The 25,398-nt window shown below is 46.0% G+C and overlaps 1 protein-coding gene across 6 annotated transcripts in view; it reads right to left on the bottom strand.

Moving 5' to 3' along the window:
• Nucleotides 1–25,398, bottom strand: part of KIAA1328 — a 206,487-nt gene that overhangs the window by 173,964 nt on the left and 7,125 nt on the right. For 5 of the 6 annotated variants that reach the window (XM_080973499.1, XM_080973500.1, XM_080973501.1 and 2 more), the window contains 2 exons: nt 17,404–17,498; nt 4,023–4,138 (listed from right to left, as the gene is read on the bottom strand). In XM_080973499.1, the coding sequence (XP_080829625.1) occupies nt 4,023–4,138; nt 17,404–17,498 (211 nt within the window). Of the gene's footprint in view, nt 1–3,541; nt 3,990–4,022; nt 4,139–17,403; nt 17,499–25,398 lie in introns of those variants that run through there. The other variant, XM_080973504.1, reaches the window with a different exon arrangement.

Genomic DNA, 25,398 nt, shown 5'->3' with positions numbered 1-25,398 from the left:
GAAAAACTCAGCTGGGCACAAACCAATATTTCTCAGAAATATTATATATCACTCCTCTAAGAAAGCCTATTAAAATTATCCCAAGGCATAGGAAAAGAGTTACTGAGACAAATGTGCTCCAACTGTACCGTATGCAGGGATTCAGCAGCTTTCTTTGGCAAGACCAGTCCACAAAATCCCCTTCTACCTGAGGGATAACCCTTTCTCTTGAGCTGGTTAATGATTTCCCTACTTATTTTCATCCCCAACCAATGTTACCGTACAGCAAACAATGCCAAATCACCACAATGTTTTCAACTAACCCTGCAGCTAGAGGATAGAAGCTTGCATTTAAAAATATGCAAGCATAACATCAGCACACAACAATAGACTATCGAAGAGATGGTACCCAATTGCAGTAGAACCAGATGGCCCCTAATGTCAACACCAACTCTTATGATTCTGTGAATTGTTCCAATTCTATGAAGTGTTAGGGGCTTTTTCAGCCATTAAAATAAATGCTTCTGGCTACTTCTGGGGTGCCCAGTGTAAAGAAACGAAGTCAGGAAGTGTGTGTTCATGAAAGAAATGCACCTTGGAAACTGCCTGCACACCCCCAGATTTCTAACACAAATTTAAGAGCTTCATAAAAGTGTCAGAGAGTGGGAGGCGCATCACCTATGTGTCCATCCCATATTTGTTTTAAGCATGTCCCGAACAGATGCCTTCCCACATTCCAGCACAGCACCAAGCTTCCTCCCCTTCTTTGCAGAAGACCAAGCATTTGTATTCCAGATTGATAAGTCATTTACACAGTTCCTTGGCCACTGAGCAGACTTCAAGAGAACTGAAATTAACTGATCAGAGGTATGTGAAGGATTTTGAATCATTCATGTATGATGGATAAGTGTTCGCGTAGTTAAAATTATATTGTTTTAAATTATGTCCTTGTTTTATGTTTCTAGTTTTTATAGAGTTTTATGTAGTGTAAAATCGCATGTATTAACCTTCTGCCATCTTTGCCAGACTTCTCCTGAAAGAAGTATTTATGCTCGAATAGTCTCTCGCCAATAAAGGTAAAAACAAAAACCCAAAGGGATATATTTCCTTCTCGATAGCTCAGTAGCACTCATTAGCATTAATGGAAGTTACGCATGCAGAAATGCGCCAAAGGAGAAAGAATGCCCCCCGGAGTGTGCATCCCACCTCACATCCATAAGCATATGCAAAACTTGATGCCTAGAACAATGCGCCGCTGAAGGAACGAAAGACACTATGAACACAGCAAATAAGTACGAAGTTTCAAACTCTGTTCTAAAAGCATCAAGGCTCAGCCCCCTAATACCCAATCACACAGTTAAATAAATAAATATATTATTTATACCCTGCCCATCTGGCTGGGCCTCCCCAGCCACTCTGACGGCTTCCAACAAAACATTAAAATACCATAATATATCAAACATTGAAAGCTTCCCTAAACAGGGCTGCCTTCAGATGTCTTCTAAAAGTCTGGTAGTTGTTGTTCTCTTTGACATCTCGTGGGAGGGTGTTCCACAGGGTGGGTGCCACTACCGAGAAGTCCCTCTGCCTGGTTCCCTGTAACTTGGCTCCTCGCAGTGAGGGAGCCACCAGAAAGCCCTCGGCACTGGACCTCAGTGTCCGGGTAGAATGATGGGGGTGGAGACGCTCCTTCAGGTATACTGGGCCGAGGCCGTTTAGGGCTTTAAAGGTCAGCACCAACACTTTGAATTGTGCTCAGAAACGTACTGGGAGCCAATGTAGGTCTTTCAAGACCGGTGTTATGTGGTCTCTGCGGCCGCTCCCAGTCACCAGTCTAGCTGCCGCATTCTGGATTAGTTGTAGTTTCTGGGTCACCTTCAAAGGTAGCCCCACGTAGAGTGCATTGCAATAGTCTAAGCGGGAGATAACCAGAGCATGCACCACTCTGGCGAGACAGTCCACGGGCAGGTAGGGTCTCAGCCTGCGTACCAGATGGAGCTGGTAGACATCTGCCCTGGACACAGAATTGACCTGCATCTCCATGGACAGCTGTGAGTCCAAAATGGGGGGCTGCAATGGGGCAGCAGGTGTTTTGCCCTCTCATCAAATAATTCTACAAGCAATTATCTCTCTACTGGGGGATATTTGTTTGTTTGAAGCTGTGTGTGTGGTCAATGCAACATTATAATTCCGAGAATAGGCATTGTCAATGCAAGTAATATACCCTAGAAGAATAGCTGTTTAACTGGAATGAGAGGATCAAGCCAATGGCCCATCTAGTCCAGCATCCTGTTCTCAGAGTAGCCAAACATCCCTGTGGGGAATCAACAGGCAGGACCTGAGCACAAGAACACTCTCCCCTCTTGAGGTTTCCAGGAACTGGTATTCAGAAGGATCACTGCCTTCTTCTCTGCAAGGTGCGGGGATTTTCCTTACTCACACCTTGCAGTGGGGAGGGGGGAAAGGAGAGAGATTTACAAGTGTGATATTTCCATTAACTTTTGAACACGCATAAGGCAGGTGCATGTGGCATCACTGGGAGGGCTGTGTCGTTTCTGAATCCTTCAGGAGCTGCAGCCCCGCCTGTCCCATCAGGTGATATCCCAGAACAAGCTATGGAGTTGGAACCAATGAACTTCCCAGGCCAAGCAACAAGCTGTCCAGGGGGATCGGGGGTGGCAGCGGGAGATTCCCAGCTTCCCGCTTGTACACTAAGGTCTACCAAGGATACCTGAACAATGTTCTGCTTTACTCACTGCCCCTACCCTTCCCAAATCCCACCCCACATTTCCTACAGAAGCACACGCAGCAAGCCCTACATTTGCACCCAATCTGGCTGCAAGGTGGGAAATGACACTGTGCCATTTGGTACCCCACCCCCCTGCCCAGGTACCTCTTGTTCTGTTTTTCACTCCGCGATCAAACCATCAGTCAGTCAGTCAAACTGACAGATTAGCATTAGCACTCTTAGCTTTGGTTAAGAAATGAACCCACAGTGGTAGTTCAGACACTCCTGTCTGCCAAGGGCCTGGGTCAATGCCTGACCAACATCCTCTTTTTTTTTCTTTTTAATTTGGGCATGCGCACCCTACCCTACCTGAGATCACTGTCTGTTGCAGTCGCCAGCAATTTTATTCTGAATCATTCAGCCCAAGTCGTCTCACTGTTGTGCAAGTCTTGAAATAAATGACTATGTTGGAATTTCAAATACCGTAATGCCTGGCAAACATCCTGTTTGTTTCAATGGGGTTTTCAGAGATAAAGGGAGGAATTCAGTGATGCTAAGTCAATCATTCCATCAGGGCAACCAACACCCCCCCCCTTCTCCTCCCTGCCCCCTGCATGCTGTTCTGGAGATTCTCCTACCCCCACAGCACCAATTTCAGGGGGGATGAAGGAAGGAGAGGGGAGAAAGGCCCGTTGTGCAAGCAGAAGTCCTTGAACACAGTTTCTACTGAGGAGAGTCATTAGTTGAACCCTGCCCAGTGGTTTTGGTGACTGAGGACCCTTCTGCCTATTCAATGTTTTCCAAAAAGGAGAGGCAGGCCACCTCAAAGCCCACCTTGCATTGATCCGATCGTGTGCCATTTGCTCCAGGTGAGGACCATGCCAGGGCCACCATTCCAGGCACCCGGCAACATCCAGGTACACAATGCAGGCAAAGTGCGGGGTGATATCTCTGGAATCCTGCATTAGCCATCCGTGAAACTGCTGGAGCAAGATTAAGCAAGAGAGGTGGGAGGGAGAAGTCTATATTTTACTAATGCACAAATTCTGTTTCGTTGTTTTTAAGTTGACAAATATCTATTTCACAGCAAAGCAACATCCTGGGAACAGCTGGGTGGCACTTTCAAGCTCAAATGAGCCAGAAGTGCATGCTGGCAAGTCACCTCCGATTGCTTCTGAATGGCAGCACATGGAGATTTATGCCCGGCTATAAATTAGGACAATTATTTCTCTCCGGTTTGCTTTTTATTCCAGGCAGCAACTCTGTGTTTTACTCCCCCCCACCCCCCACCCCGCTCTTAAATAAAAAAGGATATCTTCCCTTTCTTTGATGATGAGTTCGTTCTGTTCCTCAAGTTGTCTGATCTTCTTCTCAAACGACTCCTGCTCAGCTTTCAGGCGCTCCTCTGTCACCTCTTTTTCCTCACTCACCCTGAAAGAATGAAAGAACACACACGCTATCAGACAAATATTATGCATGAACACAAGCGGGGAAAGCTTCTGATCAGGGCCAGCCTTAGGCATCGGGGCAACCTCTTCCCCCACCCACCCCAATCTCGCTCCGAAACATCGGGGGGGAGGGAGAAATGTGTGGATAGATTTACTACTGCTGCTTCTGCTCATTTACATAGCTCCTGTCATCAGCAGAGCAGCCGATTCCTTTTATTGCTTTCAATCTCAGCAGCCGCCATACAAAGTGAGTCATTATTATTGCTGTTTTACCAATGGGGAACGAAGGCTGAGAAAGTGACTTGACCAAGACCAAACACTGAGCCCACTGGCAGAGGTGGGACTTGCTTTGACTGAGGAGCAAAAGTCTCAGGGTCTTATCTGCTGTTGGAGCATATCACTTCCAGCAGCAGGTGGAGAATCAAATGTCTGAAAGTTTCCCACCTCATAAAATACCGTATTTTTCGCTCTATAAGATGCACCCGACCATAAGACTCACCTAGTTTTTAGAGGAGGAAAACAAAACAAAACAAAATTCTAAATCAAATGTTGTTGAAGAGGAAGGAGGAGGGAGGATCAGGCTAAGGAGCCGCCAGTCCATACACCCCTTTGGGGAAGCTGGATCTGCTGGCCACCTAACAGCGTTGTCCCTGCTGGGGGGATCGGAGGAGGCGGGCGAGACGAAGCAACACTCTTCAGCGAAGCGGGAGGAGGAAAGGAAGGGAGCCCTTATGGAGCCCTTTCCTTTCCTCCTCCCGCTTCGCTGTGCTGCTCTGCTGAAGCCAGCAGAGCAAGAGGGAGAGCTGCGCAGCAGCTCTTAGTCTGCTGGCTTCCCAGCGAAGTAGGATGAGGGACGGAAGGGGCTCCATAAGGGCTCCCTTCCGTCCCTCATAGTGCATCGCTGTGAAGGCATCACAACAAGAGGCGCTGCACAGCTCTCCCTCTTGCTCTGCTGGCTTCAGCGATAGCTGCCCAGCCTGCATTCGCTCCATAAGACGTGCACACATTTCCCCTTACTTTTTAGGAGGAAAAAAGTGCATCTTATAGAGAGAAAAATACGGGACTCTCTACACCAGCCTCCACCAACCTGGTGCCCTCCAGTTGTTTTGGACTATGACTATAAGTTGCAGCCTAAAATACCTGGTGAGCAACAGGCTGGTGAAGGCTGGTCCACGTTACATATCATGGCGGAAGTTCTAGGCAATGGTGGTCCCATGCATGGCCCAAGGGTGGACCTCCTGCTCTGTCTGCAGATCTCCCTCTCCATTTCCTCCCTCACCTGCAGAGAGGGGATCCTGCAAACTCTGCTAGTCCCTGACTCTCTCCCCCAGGGACCAGAGGATTGTGTCCTTAAGGATCGTAACTGTGGTGCTGCTTTATTTTGTGATCTCAGCTTTTTTATAAACCCAAGTGTTGATAACGTGCTGTCAAATATTTAAACTGATGTTACTGGGGGGGGGGGGGGAGGGAGGTTCTTCTGTGTATGAAATAAAAATCCCCCAACACTGATAAACTGGCTGAGGATACCATGAAAAGCCATGTTGGCGATCAGACTGACAAACAAAGGAATGTGAAATATAATAAGCAAGAAAACAAATCTGTGTCTTTTTCATGAGCTGTTATGAGCCTCAAAACCAGATACCGACAGGTGTCTGTATATAAGGCACAGCCTTGGCTTCCACTACTAACATCTGCATCTAGTACTATACCAATGTGTGCTGCCACAACTCTAGCTCATTTGCACAACTGGAGAAAGTGTTCCTCCAAACGTTGGGGGGGGGGGGGGAGCAGCATCACAGTGTGTGTGTGTGTGTGTGTGTTTGGCCAGGGAGGGGGGCAGCCCTTGCAAAGAAGATAAGCCTTAGAAGATACAATTACTCACAGGTGACCAAAAAGACAGCAGAGAAAATGGATACACATGCTTTGTCAGATTATGTCAGATTTATGTCAAGGCCTATTCAAGACCTGCTGGAGATTACTGTGTACTTTAGTGCTTTATGCCTCATGGTGGAAATGCCAAAAATTATTTCTGGGTCTGTCAGGAAGGAAATCACTGGAAGCCAAACCAAAACTTTGGCTCACTTGCTGCACTTCTACTTCCGATTCATCTACCCAGAACATATTGTTCTACATGTTACTTGCTATAGTATGACAGGAGCACAAGCATGATGCAACTCACTTGCGTTATCCTTTGGAAAAACTAGTGGTTTTCATTTTATTATTTCAACGGTGCACGGGACTTGTTTTAAATGGTATATTTTTGTAACCCAACCTGGAACCATTTGGGGAAGAGTGAGCTATAAATGCAAATAATTAATGAGCAAATAAGTAAAGGCTTAGGGCATTATTCAACTGCCTCGTTGCATCAATACAAGGATTTCCATGTGTACAATGGTATTTTCTTCCCCCGACGCATATTCCACAACCTGCCCAAATCTGCTCCAGAGGGTTGCAGAGTATGTGGGGAGGAGAGGGAGGGAATATTCTGTTGCACAAACAGAAATCCTTGCACTGACCGAACAAGAGATTTAACGCTATACTGGATTCCTCCCTAGGTGAATGGAGCTCAGCTGAGGTCACCAGGTCAGGTTAACATAAAATGAGTCCTTGCTATCAAAAGAAAAGACCACCTCATCCAATGACCTGTTTCCTGCAATAGTCAACCATTAAGTATGACTACACACCCCTGCTGCTATTATCCACCAGCTAGCATTCAGACGAAGAATACCACTGCCACAACCTCCTCCCTGAGCAAAAACATACAAAATGCGGCTTGGGGTCAAATTAATTTGTCCATCAGTTTGTGTATTTATTTATTCAATTTGTATATTGCCCTTCATCCAAAGATCAAAAGGCAGCTTACAACATAAAAATGCAAAATGAGAAAACAAAATGCATAACAGAAAAGACAAAAACAAACCAATAACCCTCCTACAAACACATTTAAAAAGACATAGATTGGTTAATCAGCCAAAGGCCTGGTTACAGAGAAACAGTTCTGCCTGTCTTTCGCCTGTGGCAAAACTTATTTTTCAAACGCAAGTCCCTAGACATCGGGTTCCCCCATCATTTAGAAAGTCCAAACAAGGAGCAGATGTGAAAAGAGGCTCGTTTCCACTCGTTAACAGCGAGCTACCTCCAAATTCTTAACTAGCACGCGAAAACAGAATTCTCTTAATTAAGGATTTGAAGGAGTAACAGGAAAGGTCTCCTGCTAAGAAAAAGCGATACCTGGCAAAACAAAAGCTGGTGAAAGCTTTGCACAATGATATGAAAGGCGTCATAGAGGAGACATTATGTTTCAACATTTAGACCCCTGCATTTCTTATCAGGGTGCAGGCTCAATATTTCCTTAAGAAGCTTTCTTGAACAGATACACACTTGAGATTTACAACATTTGAACCTTTGTGTGGAAAATGGCTAAGGGAAAGAAGTCCTGGCCTGTGCGGGGCTAACATCTAGCTCAGAGCTTTCCAAACGGTCTGTCGCAACACATTAGTGTGTCGGGCACAGTGTGTAGGTGTGTTGTGTGAATGTCCCCTCCTCCTGGGGCTGGAAAGGGGTTAGTATAACCTCCGGTTTGCTAGTAAAACTGAATTACTGTGCCATGAAATGATGCATGTCTTAAAAGTGTGCCGTGAACACGAAATTTGGAATGCTCTGATCTAGCCATAGCTGTCAACGTTTCCCTTTTTTTAAGGGAAATTCCCTTATTCTGAATAGGATTCCTCACAAGAAAAGGGAAAAGTTGACAGCTATGAATCTAGCTGCTTCAACAGACAATTGAAGACCAGGAGACTCAGCCACAGAATGGAGCTTTGGTTGGAACATCAGAGCTGCCCAGAGTGGCTGGGGAAACCCAGCCAGTTGGGCGGGGTATAAATATTTATTATTATTATTGGAGAACAAGAAGGGGAAACCTATGTATACCTTTGCCCTGCTGTTGTGACTTTTGCATCACTGTCTATTTTATTGTGTTTAAAAATATATTGTAAGCCACCTTGAGCACTTTGGTTAGTAGGCAAGGTATAAATAAACACTCCTAAATTAATTAATAAATAAATAAGCAAGCAGCTCCACACAGGAGCTTCTGCATAGGCCAGCAAGTGCACAAGGTGAACAATACAGGACTGGCCTGCTTACTCTGCAAAGTGGACGGTGTGTTACAGGAATGAGAAGAAAACAAGAGTCATGCTAAGCTGCTGGTAAGAACTCAGCAGAGGTTGGATGGCCACTTGTCATGGATGCTTTAGTTGAGATTTCTGCATTGCAGGGGGTTGGACTAGACGACCCTCAAGGTCCCTTCCAGCTCTACCATTCTATAATTCAGACTATACAGACTTCCGATTTGACACAGCAAGGCAAGCAGGTTATTTTCTTAAACACCACTGGTGACATTAGAGAAGGATTATTTGAATGGAAATTATCTGTATGGAAATGAGGCAGGTAGACTGTTATACAGGCTGCCAAAATATTACAGGGCCAAATTCAAGGTGCTTAAGATGACTTATAAAGCCCAGTGACAACTTGGGACCTGGATACCTCAAGAAGTGTTGTTTCCTGTTCATTTGTATCTTCTGGGAAGGCTCTGTTGCTGAAATTTGCTATGCAGCAACACAGGGGAAGAGCCTTTTTGGTGGTGGTGCCCCAACTGTGCAGTTGCCTCCCTTCTGAGTAACAGCTGACACCAACACATAGCAGTTTTCATTAGCGCCTGACTGATTAGTGGATATTAGTCCATTTTGTTATTCTGGCATGGTTTGATCTTTCTTGCCTGATATTTATAATGTGTTGTTTCAGTTTTAATGTCCCCTACCCTGGGACTGCCCTTTGGCAATATAGGGCAAGATAAAAGGAAAAGCAACAAATAAATCAAGTGAAGAACCAAGGTATAAAATAACTCCTGCTGATCAAAGCATTAGTCTAAGAAATCAGAGTATGGCAGTCAATCTACAATGCACAGTTCAAAACAGAAAAAAATGAGTATGCCTACTCTGTATTGTTACTAGGAATTACACCAGTACTGGTTAATAGTAATGGGGGGAAAGAACCTTTCCATCTTTTCCAAAGAGAGAAGAAAATTATGGCAAGCATTAAAAGAGTGGAGGTGAAAGAAACTAAAGCTTAACTCCCTCATTACGGTGAAGAGGTCTTTTTAATTATATCCATTAAAATATGATTAGGTTTAAAAATAAAAGGAAAACCAAGTATAAGAGAGTGTTACGCTCATTTTACTTTTCAGAATTAATGTTGCTGCAACTTTCTATTTTTCTTCCAAGAAATGGAAGGTGGAATTATCAAGTTGGCCCGGGGGGGGGGGGGTGGACGGGACTCACAGCATCCAAGACTTAAAAAGAATATTGTTCTTAAATGAGTTATTGTATGTATACAGAGGAGATTTTAAAAAAATGTGTTCCTTAAAAAACAAGGGGGAAAGCATATATATTTATTTAAATGAGGATTAAAAAAAAAAATCCCTTAACTTCTCTTCAAAAAAATAACCCAGTTTAAAATAAATTTAACACCAACATAAATGCTAATGATTACACCTAAGATCTTTCACAACTGAACCACAACCATTTTGGAACCTCTGCCCAGTTCTGACATAACAAACCATGGTTTGCCATTGCGTGAACGAGCGGCTGACTTGCATGCATTCCCGCAACCCTTCTTCACACACTAAGGGACAAAATCAGAAGCTTGCAGGACCAGGTTTGATATCCTGTAAATGAACTACAGTACGCACAATACATGTTTTGCCACAGTTGGTTTTCAGAGTTCACTGCTGGACAAAATATGGTTTCTTGCAAATGAAAGCACCTGACAAGGGCATCATCTCAAGGACAAATAGAGAAGGATTGAAGTGGGTCAACTCTTAGTGGTTGCTCCCTGTGGTTCATTCTGCTGGAGATAAAAAGATAAGATATGCCAAACTCCGCTAGGCCTCAAGTCCAACCAGGCTAGATCTCAGTCTGTGATAGCTATCAGCCAATTATCCCCAAAAATACTCAGATAGAGGATGTCAGGGAACTGCCATCGGAAGGAAGGGAAGTGAAAGGGCTCACACAGGTTGGGAGAGACTCAGCAGCTGAAGAGGGAACCAGTAGGGGGAGAGGAGCTGAGCTGAGGGAAAGTGAGCTGGAGGGATGGCTCAGAGACACTTCCAGCGAAAACAGTGGGGAGGTTTCAGGACCTCCTGTAGGGACACCCACTCCTCGCCGGAAACTGTCACGCAGAGAGTCCAGAAGACGTGTTTCCGTTAAGGAGCTTTTATGTTGGAAGCGATTCCGAAAGCAACCACTGTCGGAATCTGCCAGCGACTGACGGAGCCATGTTTAAGGGGCTCCGTTACAGACAGAGGTTTGCAAACTTGACCAAACTCTGAGGGACTAGGATTTTACACACAAGCAGCTCATCGTCCCATCACAGCATTCCGACAGTCTCCGTGAGCAGCTTGTGCAGGAGAAGGCATCATGAGCAACCCAGCCGGAACCGGAGAAGCAGGAGCTGGAGCGGGTCCAAGCCTGGAAGAAAGGTACCGGGTGTTGGAGGTCCAGCTAGCGCTGCAGACGGCGAGGCTTGAGGAGAGGAGGGCTCAGGATGCAGACAAAAAGGGGAAAGACACCCAGCTCGTCAGAAAGGTACCAGGATTGGTGCAGAAGTTTGGGGGGGAGCCCAAAGACTATCATGGCTTTCGGACAGAGATGCAATATGCCCTCAATCTGCAGTTTGATGAATTCCCTGACGAGGAATCACGAGTGGCTTTCGTGATTGGGCATCTTGAAAAGGGGGCGAGAGACTGGGTTAGACCCCTGATGGCAGCGAATAGTGACGTCCTAAAGGACACGATGAAGTTCTTTCGCGCCATGGATCTGATGTTTTCCAGCGATATTGAACAGGGAGTGGTGCGCAGACAGTTAATGGCTTGCAAACAGGGGAGCCGATCTGTCCGTGAGTACTGGACTGAGTTCACCATGTTGATCCATAAATTGGGGTGGGATCTATCGGCGGAACCCATTCAAATGCTCTTTGAAGAAGGGCTTTCTTCGGCTGTGAAAGACGAACTTTCCCGGGCGCCCAGGGCGGAGTCTATGGACCAGCTGACCAAATCAGCGCTGACCATAGGAGCGCGCCAGGAGGCGAGAGCATTGGAGAGGCGGGAAGGGAAGGGGGAACGTTGGAAGGAGTTCCGCATTCCAGACCTTCCAGAGCCAACTTTCCCGCCGGCAGAGCCGATGGAAATCGGAACAGCGCGCGCGCGCGCAGTTTCAAAGCCCAGTGAGGGGGGAAAGAAGGAGGGAAAAGGCGCCCGGAAATGCTATCTCTGCCAACAGCCAGGTCACTTTGCCAGAGTCTGCCCCCAGAGGAAGGAATGGCAAGGGATGGTAGGAGCTGTGGAGGGAAGAGAGGAAGAAATACCGGAGCAAGTAAAAGCCAACGCCTGGCTGCCACCGTCGGGGCACAGCAGCCAGGCCAAAGAGCAGTGAAAGTGCCCACGCCAGAACCTCCTAAACCCGCCCTAGTGATAGAAGTGGCGCTAGAGCTGCCAAACGGACACCCTCTAAAGATAAAGGCGCTGTTGGACTCAGGCAGCTCCTGCAATTTCATGAGCAAAGAGTTTGCAGCTGAACACCAGATACAGACGATCCCTTTAAGCAACCCCCTGCAGGTGACCACGATCGATGGCAGGGAGCTGTTGGGAGGAGAAGTCAGCTTGCAGACCGTCCCAATGATAATGAAGGTGGCAAGGCACACCGAACTGATAGCGTTTAATGTGGCCACCTTGGGAGGAGCTCCCATTATATTGGGGATGAGCTGGCTAGCGTTACATGATCCGCTGGTGGGCTGGCATCAGAGAGTGGTTTCTTTTGGTTCAGCACATTGCTTAGAACACTGCAAAGAGGGAAAGGGTTTGGCAGGGGCCCAAGCCACCCTAGCAGGGACTGAAGTAACGGAGAACGTGAAGGTACCACGACAATACGCAGATCTCCGCGACGTCTTCAGCGAAAGGGAAGCTGACCAACTACCCCCGCATAGACCCTTTGACTGTCAAATCAATTTACTCCCTGGGGCACAGCTCCCTGTAGGCAAGCTGTACGCCATGTCAGACAGAGAGATGCAGGAGCTAAGAGAGTTCATTGACAAGAACCTGAAGAGAGGGTTCATCAGAGAGTCCAGGGCGGTGGGGGGCAGCCCAGTGTTTTTTGTGGATAAAAAAAACACGAACAAGCCGAGGCTTGTGTGTGACTTCAGGGCCTTAAATGCAGTGTCAGAACCAGTGGCTTTCCCTATGCCCAGGATTGACGACATTTTGACAAGGGTCAGGAAGGGAAAGATTTTTACTAAACTGGACCTAAGGGGGGCGTACAACCTGATACGAATAAGGAAGGGGGATGAATGGAAAACCACCATGTTCACCCCTTTGGGGGCATTTGAATATTTAGTTATGCCCTTCGGCCTACAAGGAGGCTCCGCGTGCTTTCAATCGTTTATGAACCACGTCCTGGGGCCTTTGCTTTACAAGAATTGTGTGGCCTTCTTAGACGACGTGTTGGTGTATTCTGAGAATGAGGAGTCAGAGTGGAGACCGTGTGCCTTTTTTTCGCGAAAGCTGAACAAATCCGAGAGGAACTACACGGTGTATGACCGAGAACTACTAGCCATTCATGAGGCGTTCCGGAGATGGAGGCACCTGCTAATTGGCGCACAACATAAGGTGCAAGTGTGCACTGACCACAAGAACCTAGAGTATTGGAGGACGGCACGAGTGCTCAACCAACGGCAAGTGAGATGGGCCCAGGAGTTCTCCAAATTTAACTTTGAGATTTGTTACGTGCCAGGCCCAGAGAACATTAGGGCGGACGCTCTCTCACGCAAACCTGAATATTTGGAGGGGGAGGGAGCACCCGAAGAGAGACATGTCATTCCAGAGGACCGCTGGGTGTGTGGGGCGGCATTGGTGGGACAAAGAGAACTGGTAGAGGAAACAGAGAATGATGAATACGCCCAGAATAAGCTCAGAGGTCTTAGGGGTGAGGGAGAGGAACCAGGGGGTTTCGAGGAAAGAAATGGAGCTTTGTATTACAAAGGGGCACTGTATATCCCTGAAGGAGACTTAAGGGGGAGGGTACTCAAGCAGCTGCACGACAGCCCCACGGCGGGGCATTTTGGACAACACAAAACCATGTGGTTGGTCACCAGGGAATTTTGGTGGCCTAAGGTGAGGGAAGATGTACGGGAGTATGTAAGAGGGTGTGAGCAATGCCAGCGAGCCAAAGGGGAGAGGCGGGCACCGGCGGGGCTATTAGAACCCTTACCAACCCCAGAACGACCTTGGGAGGCAGTGTCGATAGATTTTATGACTGATCTGCCGAAGTCCAAGGGGAAAACAGCCATCATGGTGGTGGTAGACCTACTAACAAAGATGTGCCACTTTGTAGCCTGCTCGCATGCAGTCACGGCGGAAGAGACAGCGAAGTTATTTGTAGAACACATTTTTAGGTTGCACGGGGTGCCATTGAGGGTGGTCTCAGACCGAGGAAAACAATTTACTTCCAGGTTCTGGAGGAAGCTCATGAGCTTACTGCAGGTGGAGGTCAACTTTTCGACTGCCCGGCACCCTGAAACCAACGGGCAGGCGGAAAGAGCAAACGGGGTCCTCCAGCAATACCTGAGGTGTTATGTCAATGACAGAGAGAATGACTGGGTAGAAAAGTTGGCGCTGGCGGAATTTGCCTACAACAATGCCGAGAATGTGTCCACAGGGATGAGCCCCTTCTTGGCTAATTATGGGTGTCATCCCAGGGCTTTCCCAGGGGGAGAAGGGGAGAGATGGAGCGTCCCGGCAGCCGAGCATTTTGTAGAAGAAATGGAAGCAATCCATCGTCAGCTCCAACTCAACTTAGAAAGGGCGAAGGAAGAATACAAGAGGCAGGCAGACAAGAACCGAAGGGAAGGTGAAACCATAAGGGTGGGAGATAGGGTGTGGCTGTCAACCCAAGGGTTGCCGTTCAAAGGAGGTTGTAAGAAATTAAGACCCAGGAGATTGGGTCCCTTTGAGGTCATTCAACAGGTCAACCCAGTGGCTTTCAGGCTCCGGTTACCCAACCACATGAAACTGCACCCAGTATTTCACAGGTCGTTACTGTCACCGTATGAGGGGGGACGAGAAGGGATGGCCACTCGGGGACCGGTCATAGAAGAAAGGGAATGCAGCAGCCATGTGGCAGAAATCCTCGACGCCAGGTGGAAGGGGGATCAGGTGGAGTATTTGGTAGCGTGGGAAGGAGAACCGGAGTCAGAAAACACTTGGGTAATGGCAGAAGATATCAATGACGAGGTATTGATAGAAACGTTCCATCAAAGGTTCCCAAGGAAACCTCAGCCTGTGGAGAGGTTCCGGAGGGAATACTTTGGGACCACCGATGAGGAGGAGGAGTTGGAAGGATTCTCGGACTCGGAAGGGGAAGGGGAGATGGACTCTGAGGAGGAGGAGTACTTCGAGACCAGGAACCGCAACAGGTGGAGAGAAGTGTTCGAGACATCGGAAGATGAAGGAAGTTCATTCCGGGGTTTTGCCTCCTCACCGCCCGTAGAGGAGGGGGCGAGAGGGGATGAAGGGGGCCCTGGAGGGGAGGTGGATGTCAGGGAACTGCCATCGGAAGGAAGGGAAGTGAAAGGGCTCACACAGGTTGGGAGAGACTCAGCAGCTGAAGAGGGAACCAGTAGGGGGAGAGGAGCTGAGCTGAGGGAAAGTGAGCTGGAGGGATGGCTCAGAGACACTTCCAGCGAAAACAGTGGGGAGGTTTCAGGACCTCCTGTAGGGACACCCACTCCTCGCCGGAAACTGTCACGCAGAGAGTCCAGAAGACGTGTTTCCGTTAAGGAGCTTTTATGTTGGAAGCGATTCCGAAAGCAACCACTGTCGGAATCTGCCAGCGACTGACGGAGCCATGTTTAAGGGGCTCCGTTACAGACAGAGGTTTGCAAACTTGACCAAACTCTGAGGGACTAGGATTTTACACACAAGCAGCTCATCGTCCCATCACAGAGGACAATGAAAATACAATTCCCCCATTGTTCCCAGCATGACTTGATTCTCATCATGACTATTAGGTGACCAACAGACATAGCCTCATATTACTGTTTGTCCAACTGTTTCGCTTAGCAATTTTTATCATAAACCACTTTGTGAGGGAATGCTCAAAAACGCAGGGGTAGAAAGTAATTATAATCTCCTCTCCCATAACTTCACCCAGTTCATTCTCAGTACCCAAATATCACATTCTGCCCACAAGCTATACAGTAGGGAACACAAACAAATATGCAAACACATGCAAACCTTGTTTTCCTTGTTTTCCATTCTTACATTAATAGGAGAGCAGTGATCACAGACTCGTGGGAAGAACAAGAACCTCATAATGACTCAAAGGAGGTTAAAGCTTTTCAACAAGAAACTCATTCTCTATCTCTGGTTACAACCAAAGCTAACAAAACATCCCAATTGTAGGATGATGCTATATAAAATGACAAATCTGGATAACAATACATGTTATCCCCAACTGACTCCAGCTTCAAGGCCTCAGGAGAACTGGTGCATGTTGAGCTTAAACTAGGAAAATGATGAATATAACTGAATATAACATAACTGAAGTAGGCGGTGGGATTGGCAGAGGAGAGGGAGCTAGAAAAGCATGTGCAAGGCTTATTAGCACTGCTTCCGGACACTAGACAGCCAACATACAGCCCACCTTATTTAATCCTTAAATCGATTCCAGCAGCACATGTTCCAGCCTTTTACCATAGCTCAGATGGCAGAAAGCAGAGACTATCTAGAGCGCACCTGCAAAGCCAGTACTAGGCAGCTGCATTATTAAAGGGGCAGTGCAAGTCACAGCCACACAAACTGCAGCACTGAGGCTTTTGCTGTTAGCTACCAATTTGTGTTCAAGAGTGAACCAAAGACAGGTTTGGCTGAAGTGGATGGCCATAGGAAACGACCCTCCTGCCGTCTTGTAAGCTTATGTACAGTGTTGTAACTGATGTCTCTATCCCTGATAGAGAGCTAGGTCATAAGAATGCATAAAAGTTCACTCCTCCTCAGGAAGCTAGGTTGCAACAATGGCTATGAGATAATTGATAAGCAAAAGGGCACCAGGAGCAGGTTTTGAAATCCTGACGCCTCTGCTTTAAGATTCTTGTGCCAGGTTCCTTCAACCAACTGGGAATCCCGTAGAACTGAAAATACAAACTAGAAAGAGCAATGGCACTTCCAGGATGAGTCAGGCAACCTCAGGTCAGATCACCTGCACACTCACAGGTGTGCACACTCACAGTTTCAGGAGCACTCCAGCAGGTGCCAAGAGAACTAACTTGTGACTATCTTTCTAATTAATTCTAATTATTTAGAACACTTATTTTAGAAAGTTAGAATATTGCTTTTATATGTGCTTAGAATTGTGAGTGTATGCTGCTGCACTTTGTTGTTAAAACTATCTTTATAATAAATTCCTTATGTTTTATATTATTTCCACGGGGACCCACCTTTGTCGTTTGAGAGGGTTCAGATACACACATTAAGGACAGCACTCTGTGTGACTCCCGCTAAAGATCCTTTTGGAGGGAGTGTGCTCTCAGGACCACATGGGTGCTGGTTTCACACAAAGCCTCCAAACACACATGTCTATCAGGCCCCATGTTAGTATGTCACAGTCCAAAGCAAGAACTTGTAGGTGCTTGAGAGGCAACAGCAAAGTGAGATAGGGCACAATTTTTCAGGACATCCATGACACGACGAGGAAAACTTTTGGAGGAAACCCTTTGAAGACCTTCCTTACAACAGCAGCAGTCTCTTGCAACAAAGGCAGACAACTGCTCCATGCCTTTCTTGATCATACTTGTGCAGCAAGGAGTGAGAATACAGTGGTACCTCGGGTTACAGACGCTTCGGGTTACAGACGCTGCAGGTTACAGACTCTGCTAACCCAGAAATAGACCTTTGGGTTAAGAACTTTGCTTCAGGATGAGAACAGAAATTGCGCAGTGGCAGAAGGAGGCCCCATTAGGTAAAGTGGTACCTCAGGTTAAGAACAGTTTCATGTTAAGAACAGACCTCCAGAAGGAATAAAGTTCTTAACCCGAGGTACCACTGTATGCTTTTAATAAACATGAACGCTTAAATTTCATAACAGTAATTGGAAAGAGAGTCTCATCCTAAACCTGATGCATTATCAGACAGTTTATCCTCACCTTGCAAGCTCCTTAATTAAGTTTGCTATGCGCCTCTTGTCTTCAGGACATAAATCCTTTAGAGAAGCACTCTTCATTCCTCCTTTGTCAGGGACCTGAAAATTAAAATCAGCATTTTAAAAAGCAATCATTAACATGGAAGAAGTGTTTCTGAATCTACAATAAAAGTATTTCAAGCACCAGAGGCTGCATATTCAGCCCCAGATGAATTAAGAACTGAAGAGAACACAAGTTTTTAAACAATAAAAAATCAACCAGTAGGATAATTTCCCAAATTGTGTGCTGGAGGATTCGCCATTAAATTGTGCTTCTAAAGATAAGCTCCAGCTGGAGGGAAAAGTTCGAAAGGGGGTGGGGGAAGGAGAGTGCAGCCAATTTACCCATTCTGTAATCCTTATTAATGATTTTATTTATTAATTGGTTGACAATGCAGTTGTTTCAGGAGAAAAAGATTGCTCTGCCCAAGGTGCTATTGAGAAAAGTGTACAAAAGTCAACCCATGAATATATCATATAACTATCAATACAATATGATGTGTGAATGTTAAAGGCAACCTTGTTAAACGCAAGTCATAATAATAGGAGGGAAATTGTTTATCATTTCAATAAGTACTATTCAAGATTTAAAATGCTTGAATTTGTTTCCTCTGTGGTTATTTCAGAATTCAGCATTTAGTTCAATGCCTGCCATATCAACCCCACTTTGCTACTGTGCAGGGACCAAAGGAAACTGAAAACCTCAGGTTACTACAGCAATGAAAATGTCACTGCCAGTGCTTTGGTCATCCTCCCTTACTGTAAGAACTGGCTAACTTTGCACTCCTTGTCCGCCAGAGGGCATTTCATGCTACATAAATGCTCAGTTCCCTTCAGCTCTCTGCATGCATGTAACAGCTAAGTCTTGAATTTCCACAGCTAATACAATGTGCACCTTCAGAGAGCTGAGTTGGGAGTCTTCCATTATACTCTCAATTTCAGTCGTGTAATAGCACCTTTCTCCACAGTGAATAACAGCAGCATCAGAACAAAAATACTGAGAATGAACTAGAAATTACTGGACTACACAGAGATGAAATCCAAGAGTAATTAATGACTAATGCTTGAACAAAATGGTGGTTTAGAGGTTCGGGAAGGATCTTTGCAGAGAAGGTCCCAATGTACAACCTGCCTCACCTTGCACAATCACACCAGTTGCTGCCGCTACTGCTAACCTGCTGGAGCAAACTCAGCGGAGCTTAAGTTTTAAAAACTGTTTCAACACAAACACATGCATACACAATACAGACACGCATATAAGCATGGGTATTCCTTAGATCCCAGCCCTTGTCTAGGCATTTGTGTCTCTGCTTTGTGCAAGAGTTAAAAACAACCACCCATTTTTCTGGTGACGTGACAACAACTCAACCCTCTAATAACTCCTATAGTGTGATCCTACAGCACAGGGCCCCAGCCCCATAGCTGTACTCTTGCCAGGACAAGAGGAGCTCAACAAGGTTGCAGCAGCAGTAGTTCTCCATCCTGCTGCATCCACTTTGTACGCAAAGGGGAGAAGGGTACTTCTTCTGTCAGCCTTACAAATAAGTCAAAAAGTTACTAGCCTGCAATATTTGTTTTGCCCCCTCCTCCAAAGTCAGCATGGAAACACAATAAAAAGTGCCTTCTTCCATGATGGATGGTGGAGGAGAGACACTCTGATAGTCCACTGTGTTTTTTGTGCTGACTCTGGATGAGATAAGGTTACTCTTCCTTTATAGCTAGCCAAGAAATCAAGTGAGCTGGTTGCTCAGTCACCTGCATGAAAATCCTGGTTGCCTGTGGCTACTAGGCAAGTCAACAAATACAAGGCAGTCTTCAGTGATTTTAGAACTGTTCCCTTTCATCTTTTGAGTCTTCGAACCCATGAATGTCTCCATCCCCTTAGGTGCCACTTTAAATTGGCCAAAGGCTAACAACACAATGCTTTTTCCCCCTCTGAAGAGCTTGCCATTTCTTGCCAACAGAGGCCTGTGGCACAGATCACAAAGAATGAACAAAGGGTGTGTATCTCTTCTATGTGATGCCTCTTCAAGAGCATGACTGGGAGTTGTGGCTAGACATTACCAAGAAAACATGCCCTTCTGGGTTCAGCTACTCCTTTCAAAGAAGTCTTCAAAAGCTAATAAAATTATTATTTTAAGCCCTCTTTGAAATGGATAGAAGCGATCAACCTGTATCGAGTGATGTTTCTCACAACCCCAGGCGTTAAAAGAGCTTCATTCAAACCTTTTGATTTGTGTTTAATTTAAACAAGCTTTTCACTCAAAGCACTTCAAGTTAACAGCTGCAGGTTACATCTGTGAAAACTTTCTCCGCACTTCTCAAAAAAGGATGACTAGTTCCAAAGGCACGGGCTCCCTCCCTACATTCACACCAAATAGATGCTCTCCCGTTACATTTGAGAGAAGCACCCATTGCAGGTACCCTGAGTCAAGTAATTTCTGCAACACGTATCCTTGGTGGACGCTATGCATGGGCCTTTTAAAGGAGCAGCTTTTTCAAAATCATGAAAAACATGAAGGAAAGCCTGGTTCGCAGGATTGTCCCAAAACACACTGGGGAACACTGCACTCCCAACGATATTCACTAATTCACCAGCATGAAATATATGACTGGCAGATTATCTCCCTAGGTATCAAGAGGAAGTCATACTTTTTTTTTAAAAAAAGGCACATTGAGAGAACACATTTAGAAGAAGAAGAAGAAGAGTTTGGATTTGATATCCCGCCTTTCACTCCCTTTCAGGAGTCTCAAAGCGGCTAACATTCTCCTTTCCCTTCCTCCCCCACAACAAACACTCTGTGAGGTGAGTGGGGCTGAGAGACTTCAGAGAAGTGTGACTGGCCCAAGGTCACCCAGCAGCTGCATGTGGAGGAGCGGAGACGCGAACCCGGTTTCCCAGATTACAAGACTACCGCTCTTAACCACTACACCACTACACCACGCTGGCTTGTTAAGTCTTAACAAGCTGTGGGAAAAGGGAGGGCACTCCCTGAAAGCCAGTGGCAGCCACCGAACAGCTAAGCAGGGGCGAAATGATGGAGATATAGCATGGAATAAGGAGATCGTCTGAAGAGAGAATCAGTAACACAACCAGCGCACAGATCCAGGGGAGAACCAAATCCCATCTCAGCCACAAATTCAGCTGGCAACCTTCAAAACCCACGTCTCAAACCCCACTCCATTCACAATATAGGGACTAATACATACAGGGTTGTTGTAAAGTTTGCAATATTACACGCACAGCTCTGCATTGTATGTTGTTGTGTAAGTGATGCATTACTCCAATATAGGAGCAGCACACAGACCAGAAGGTTGGCTGAGCCAAGCCAGAAATGGCTGGCAGCTCTTTAAGCCATGGAGAGAACTTTGCTAAAGGACACACAGAGCAGAATGAGAGGCATGGCATTGCCATGAGGGGAGGAGGGCGTAAGGCTGAGGCTACCAACTGCTTGTTTATGCAATCTCAACCATGCCAGTAGGTCATTCTGCTTTGACCAAAGCTAGGTTAGCACAGTCTTCTTCTCTATGTTCTGGCGTTTGCCGGTACTTTGTGCAGAGAACAGCACAGTAAACAGCTTGGCTTCCTCTTCACCTTGACATTTGAGGTGGAATCAGGCAGCTGAAGCAGCATCGCAAAACAAGGATTTACCAAGCCACCAAGATCCACAGGATTCAGGCAGAAATGCCCCTTTTTTCACTTCTGAGGTTATACAACAAACTCTCAGAAAGAATCGCGCACAAGGACGGAGAAGATACAGGCAAAAAACAACTCACCGCAGTTCCTGCACTTACTCTCCAGGAAGGTCTGCCTGGTGACAACATTAACAACCTTGCAGCACCGGGCTAATGGGGAGGGGATTCCGTGGATGCCACAAGAACCACAACTGGTGACCCCAGATATACCTCCTTCTCCTTGGAGCTGGATGAAATGGGATTATAATGCTTACTGCTGTTTCTGTATTTATTTTTGGAGGAACACTGTTGAACTCAGCAGGTAGAGATTGAGGCACTTAACCTCATAGTTGTGAGTTGGAGCCTCACATTGGGCAAGAGACTCCAGAATTGCAGGGGTTAGATCAGATGACTCTTGTGGTCCCTTCCAACTATACAGTCCTATGATTCTATGTACCTGAAAGTCTTTTAATCATCTGCAGTTTTCTAAATACCCAGAAATGTTTGTTTCTATTAGGCAACAGACACATAGAAGGAAGGAAGGAAGGACTGGGATTGGCCCCTACAGCACCTCCAGCCTAGATGCTTAGACCTTTTATCTCTTCGGGTAGTTTTTTTAAAATGTATTTTTTTATTAAAGATTTCTTGGTTTACAAAAGTATGTGCAATATCTCTTTTTTTCAAGTTACATTTTCTACAGATCAGCTTCATTTGTTGAGACATTTGTGTTAGGAATTAGGGGGGAAAGCGGGGGGAAGAGGTGGAGGGGCAATAGTGGGTGGGGGTCGGGTGGTAGTCTTTCTGTTTTACTTAATGTATGTGTGGGGTTTTGTGTCAGCGTCGTTTGTGCAGGTTCTCGTTGCTATTTGCTTGTGTTCCTTTGGTGGAGAGTGAAGTTGGGGTTGGCCTAGGGCATGGGTAGGCAAAATAAGGCCCGGGGGCCAGATCCGGCCCAATCACCTCCTCAATCTGGCCTGCAGACGGTCCAGGAATCAGCGTGTTTTTACATGAGTAGAATGTTGCCTTTTATTTAAAATGCATCTCTGGGTTATTTGTGGGACATAGGAAATTTTTCATATATTTTTTTCAAAATATAGTCCAGCCCCCCACAAGGTCTGAGGGACAGTGGACCGGCCCCCTGCTGAAAAAGTTTGCTGACCCCTGGCCTAGGACATGGGTAGGCAAACTAAGGCCCGGGGGCTGGATCCGGCCCAATCGCCTTCTAAATCCGGCCCACGGACGGTCCAGAAATCAGCGTGTTTTTACATGCGTAGAAAGAGCCCTTTTATTTAAAATGCATCTCTGGGTTATTTGTGGGGCCTGCCTGGTGTTTTTACATGAGTAGAATGTGTGCTTTTATTTAAAATGCATCTCTGGGTTATTTGTGGGGCATAGGAATTCGTTCATTTTTTTTCGTTCAAAATATAGTCTGCCCCCCCCCCCCCAAGGGACAGTGGACCGGCCCCCTGCTGAAAAAGTTTGCTGACCCCTGGCCTAGGGTGTTGTTGCTTGTTTGTGATTGGCTGTAGTGAACTTTGTTTTCATGTGTGAGTGGGGTGGGTGGATGTTTTCGAATCAGGTTAGCAATATTGATTCGTATGCTGTTGGTGGATTCTCGTCGTTGTCTTGTTGGGCTGTGATATGATAAAGGGGAGCCATACAGGGCTAAAGGCATCTTCTTCTATTTGTCCCTTAGAGAGACATGTTACAGATAAAATACCTGCTACACACCCTCAACCCTTGGGATAGGGTGGGAAACAAAACAATAAAAATAAATTGAGATATCAGTTCTTTTCTGAAATAGTGCTGTACTTTTCGTTTGCACCACCCAATCAAATCACATCTTGATTTATGACTCAGCTACACCAGCCCAGCTGGGCAGCAATTGGGCAACAGTTCCTCTTTGGAAACAAGGGCTTTCACACTTTCCAATTTGCCCTGTAAAACAGATTGGCCTCAGGGAAAAGAAGAACTAGATGACTAAATATGACATAATAGGCATCACTGAAACCTGGTGGGATAAGTCCCACGATTGGAATGTAATAATGGGGGGATACAATCTATTTCAAAGAAACAGACCAGACAAGAAAGGAGGAGGAGTGGCGTTATATGTCAGGGATGTGTATACCTGTGAAGAGATCCAAAATTTAGAACCTCAAAGCCAAAGTGAGAGCATTTGGGTCAAAATTAAGGGAGAGAAGAATAACAGTGACCTCATTGTGGGAGTTTACTATAGATCCCCAAGCCAAACGGAGGACATAGATGATGCCTTCCTGGAACAGATGGCCAAGCATGCAAAAGGAAGGGAGATAGTAGTAATGGGGGACTTCAATTACCCGGATATTTGTTGGATGTCAAACTCAGCCAAGAGCATAAGGTCAAACAGATTCCTCACTGGCCTTGCAGACAACTTCATTGTCCAGAAAGTGGGAGAAGCAACAAGAGGAACAGCCATTTTAGATCTGGTCCTAACCAATGTTGATGACCTGGTTAGTGGGGTAGAAGTGGAAGGATCATTAGGTGCGAGTGATCATGCTCTTCTGAAGTTTACTATACAGCGGAAAGGAGCAGCCAAGCATACTAGGACTCAATTTCTTGACTTTAAGAAAGCTGACTTCATAAAACTTAGGGAAGTGCTGGGTGAGATCCCATGGACAGTAATACTAAAAGGAAAGGGAGTTCATGATGGCTGGGAGTTTGTTAAGAGGGAGATAGTAAAAGCACAACGTCAGGCAATACCAATGAGACGGAAACATGGAAGGTGCCTAAAGAAGCCAGGGTGGCTATCTAAAGAACTTTTAACTGAGTTAAGATTTAAAAAGGATGTGTACAAAAAATGGAAAAGGGGGGAAACCACCAAAGAGGAATTCAAACAAATAGCCAGCACGTGTAGACACAAAGTCAGAAAAGCTAAAGCACAGAATGAACTCAGGCTTGCTAGAGAGGTTAAAAGCAACAAAAAAGGCTTTTGTGGGTATGTTCGTAGCAAAAGGAAGAACAAAGAAACAGTGGGGTCACTCAGAGGAGAAGATGGTGAAATGCAAACAGGGGACACAGAAAGGGCTGAACTCCTCAATGCCTTCTTTGCCTCAGTCTTCTCCGATAAAGAAAACAATGCCCGACCTGAAGAATTTGGAGCAAATGATTCAGCAAAGGAAACACAGCCCAGAATAACTAAGGAGATAGTACAAGAATACTTGGCTAGTTTAGATGTATTCAAGTCTCCAGGGCCAGATGAACTGCATCCAAGAGTATTAAAAGAACTGGCAGATGTGATCTCAGAACCACTGGCAGTCATCTTTGAGAATTCCTGGAGAACAGGTGAAGTCCCGGCAGACTGGAGGAGGGCAAATGTTGTCCCTATTTTCAAAAAGGGGAAAAGAGAGGACCCAAATAATTACCGCCCAGTCAGTCTGACATCAATACCAGGGAAGATTCTGGAGCAGATCATTAAGGAAAACAGTCTGTGAGCACCTAGAAAGGAATGCTGTGATCACCAATAGTCAGCATGGATTTCTGAAAAATAAGTCATGTCAGACTAACCTGATCTCGTTTTTTGACAGAATTACAAGCCTGGTAGATGAAGGGAACGCGGTGGATGTAGCCTACCTTGATTTCAGCAAGGCATTTGACAAGGTGCCTCACGATATCCTTGTAAAGAAGCTGGTAAAATGTGGTCTTGACTATGCTACCACTCAGTGGATTTGTAACTGGCTGACTGACCGAACCCAAAGGGTGCTCATCAATGGTTCCTCTTCATCCTGGAGAAGAGTGACTACTGGGGTGCCACAGGGTTCTGTCTTGGGCCCGGTCTTATTCAACATCTTTATCAACGACTTGGATGATGGACTCAAGGGCATCCTGATCAAATTTGCAGATGACACCAAACTGGGAGGGGTGGCTAACACCCCAGAGGACAGGATCACACTTCAAAACGACCTTGACAGATTAGAGAACTGGGCCAAAAGAAACAAGATGAATTTTAACAGGGAGAAATGTAAAGTATTGCACTTGGGCAAAAAGAATGAGAGGCACAAATACAAGATGGGGGACACCTGGCTTGAGAGCAGTACATGTGAAAAGGATCTAGGAGTCTTGGTTGACCACAAACTTGACATGAGCCAACAGTGTGACGCGGCAGCTAAAAAAGCCAATGCAATTCTGGGCTGCATCAATAGGAGTATAGCATCTAGATCAAGGGAAGTAATAGTGCCACTGTATTCTGCTCTGGTCAGACCTCACCTGGAGTACTGTGTCCAGTTCTGGGCACCACAGTTCAAGAAGG

The sequence above is a fragment of the Podarcis pityusensis genome (assembly GCF_964106645.2).
Source record: "Podarcis pityusensis genome assembly, chromosome: 11".
Classification (NCBI taxonomy): Eukaryota; Metazoa; Chordata; class Lepidosauria; order Squamata; family Lacertidae; genus Podarcis; species Podarcis pityusensis.
Note: the sequence above shows the minus strand (reverse complement) of the source record. Positions and strands in the feature narration are given on the sequence as shown.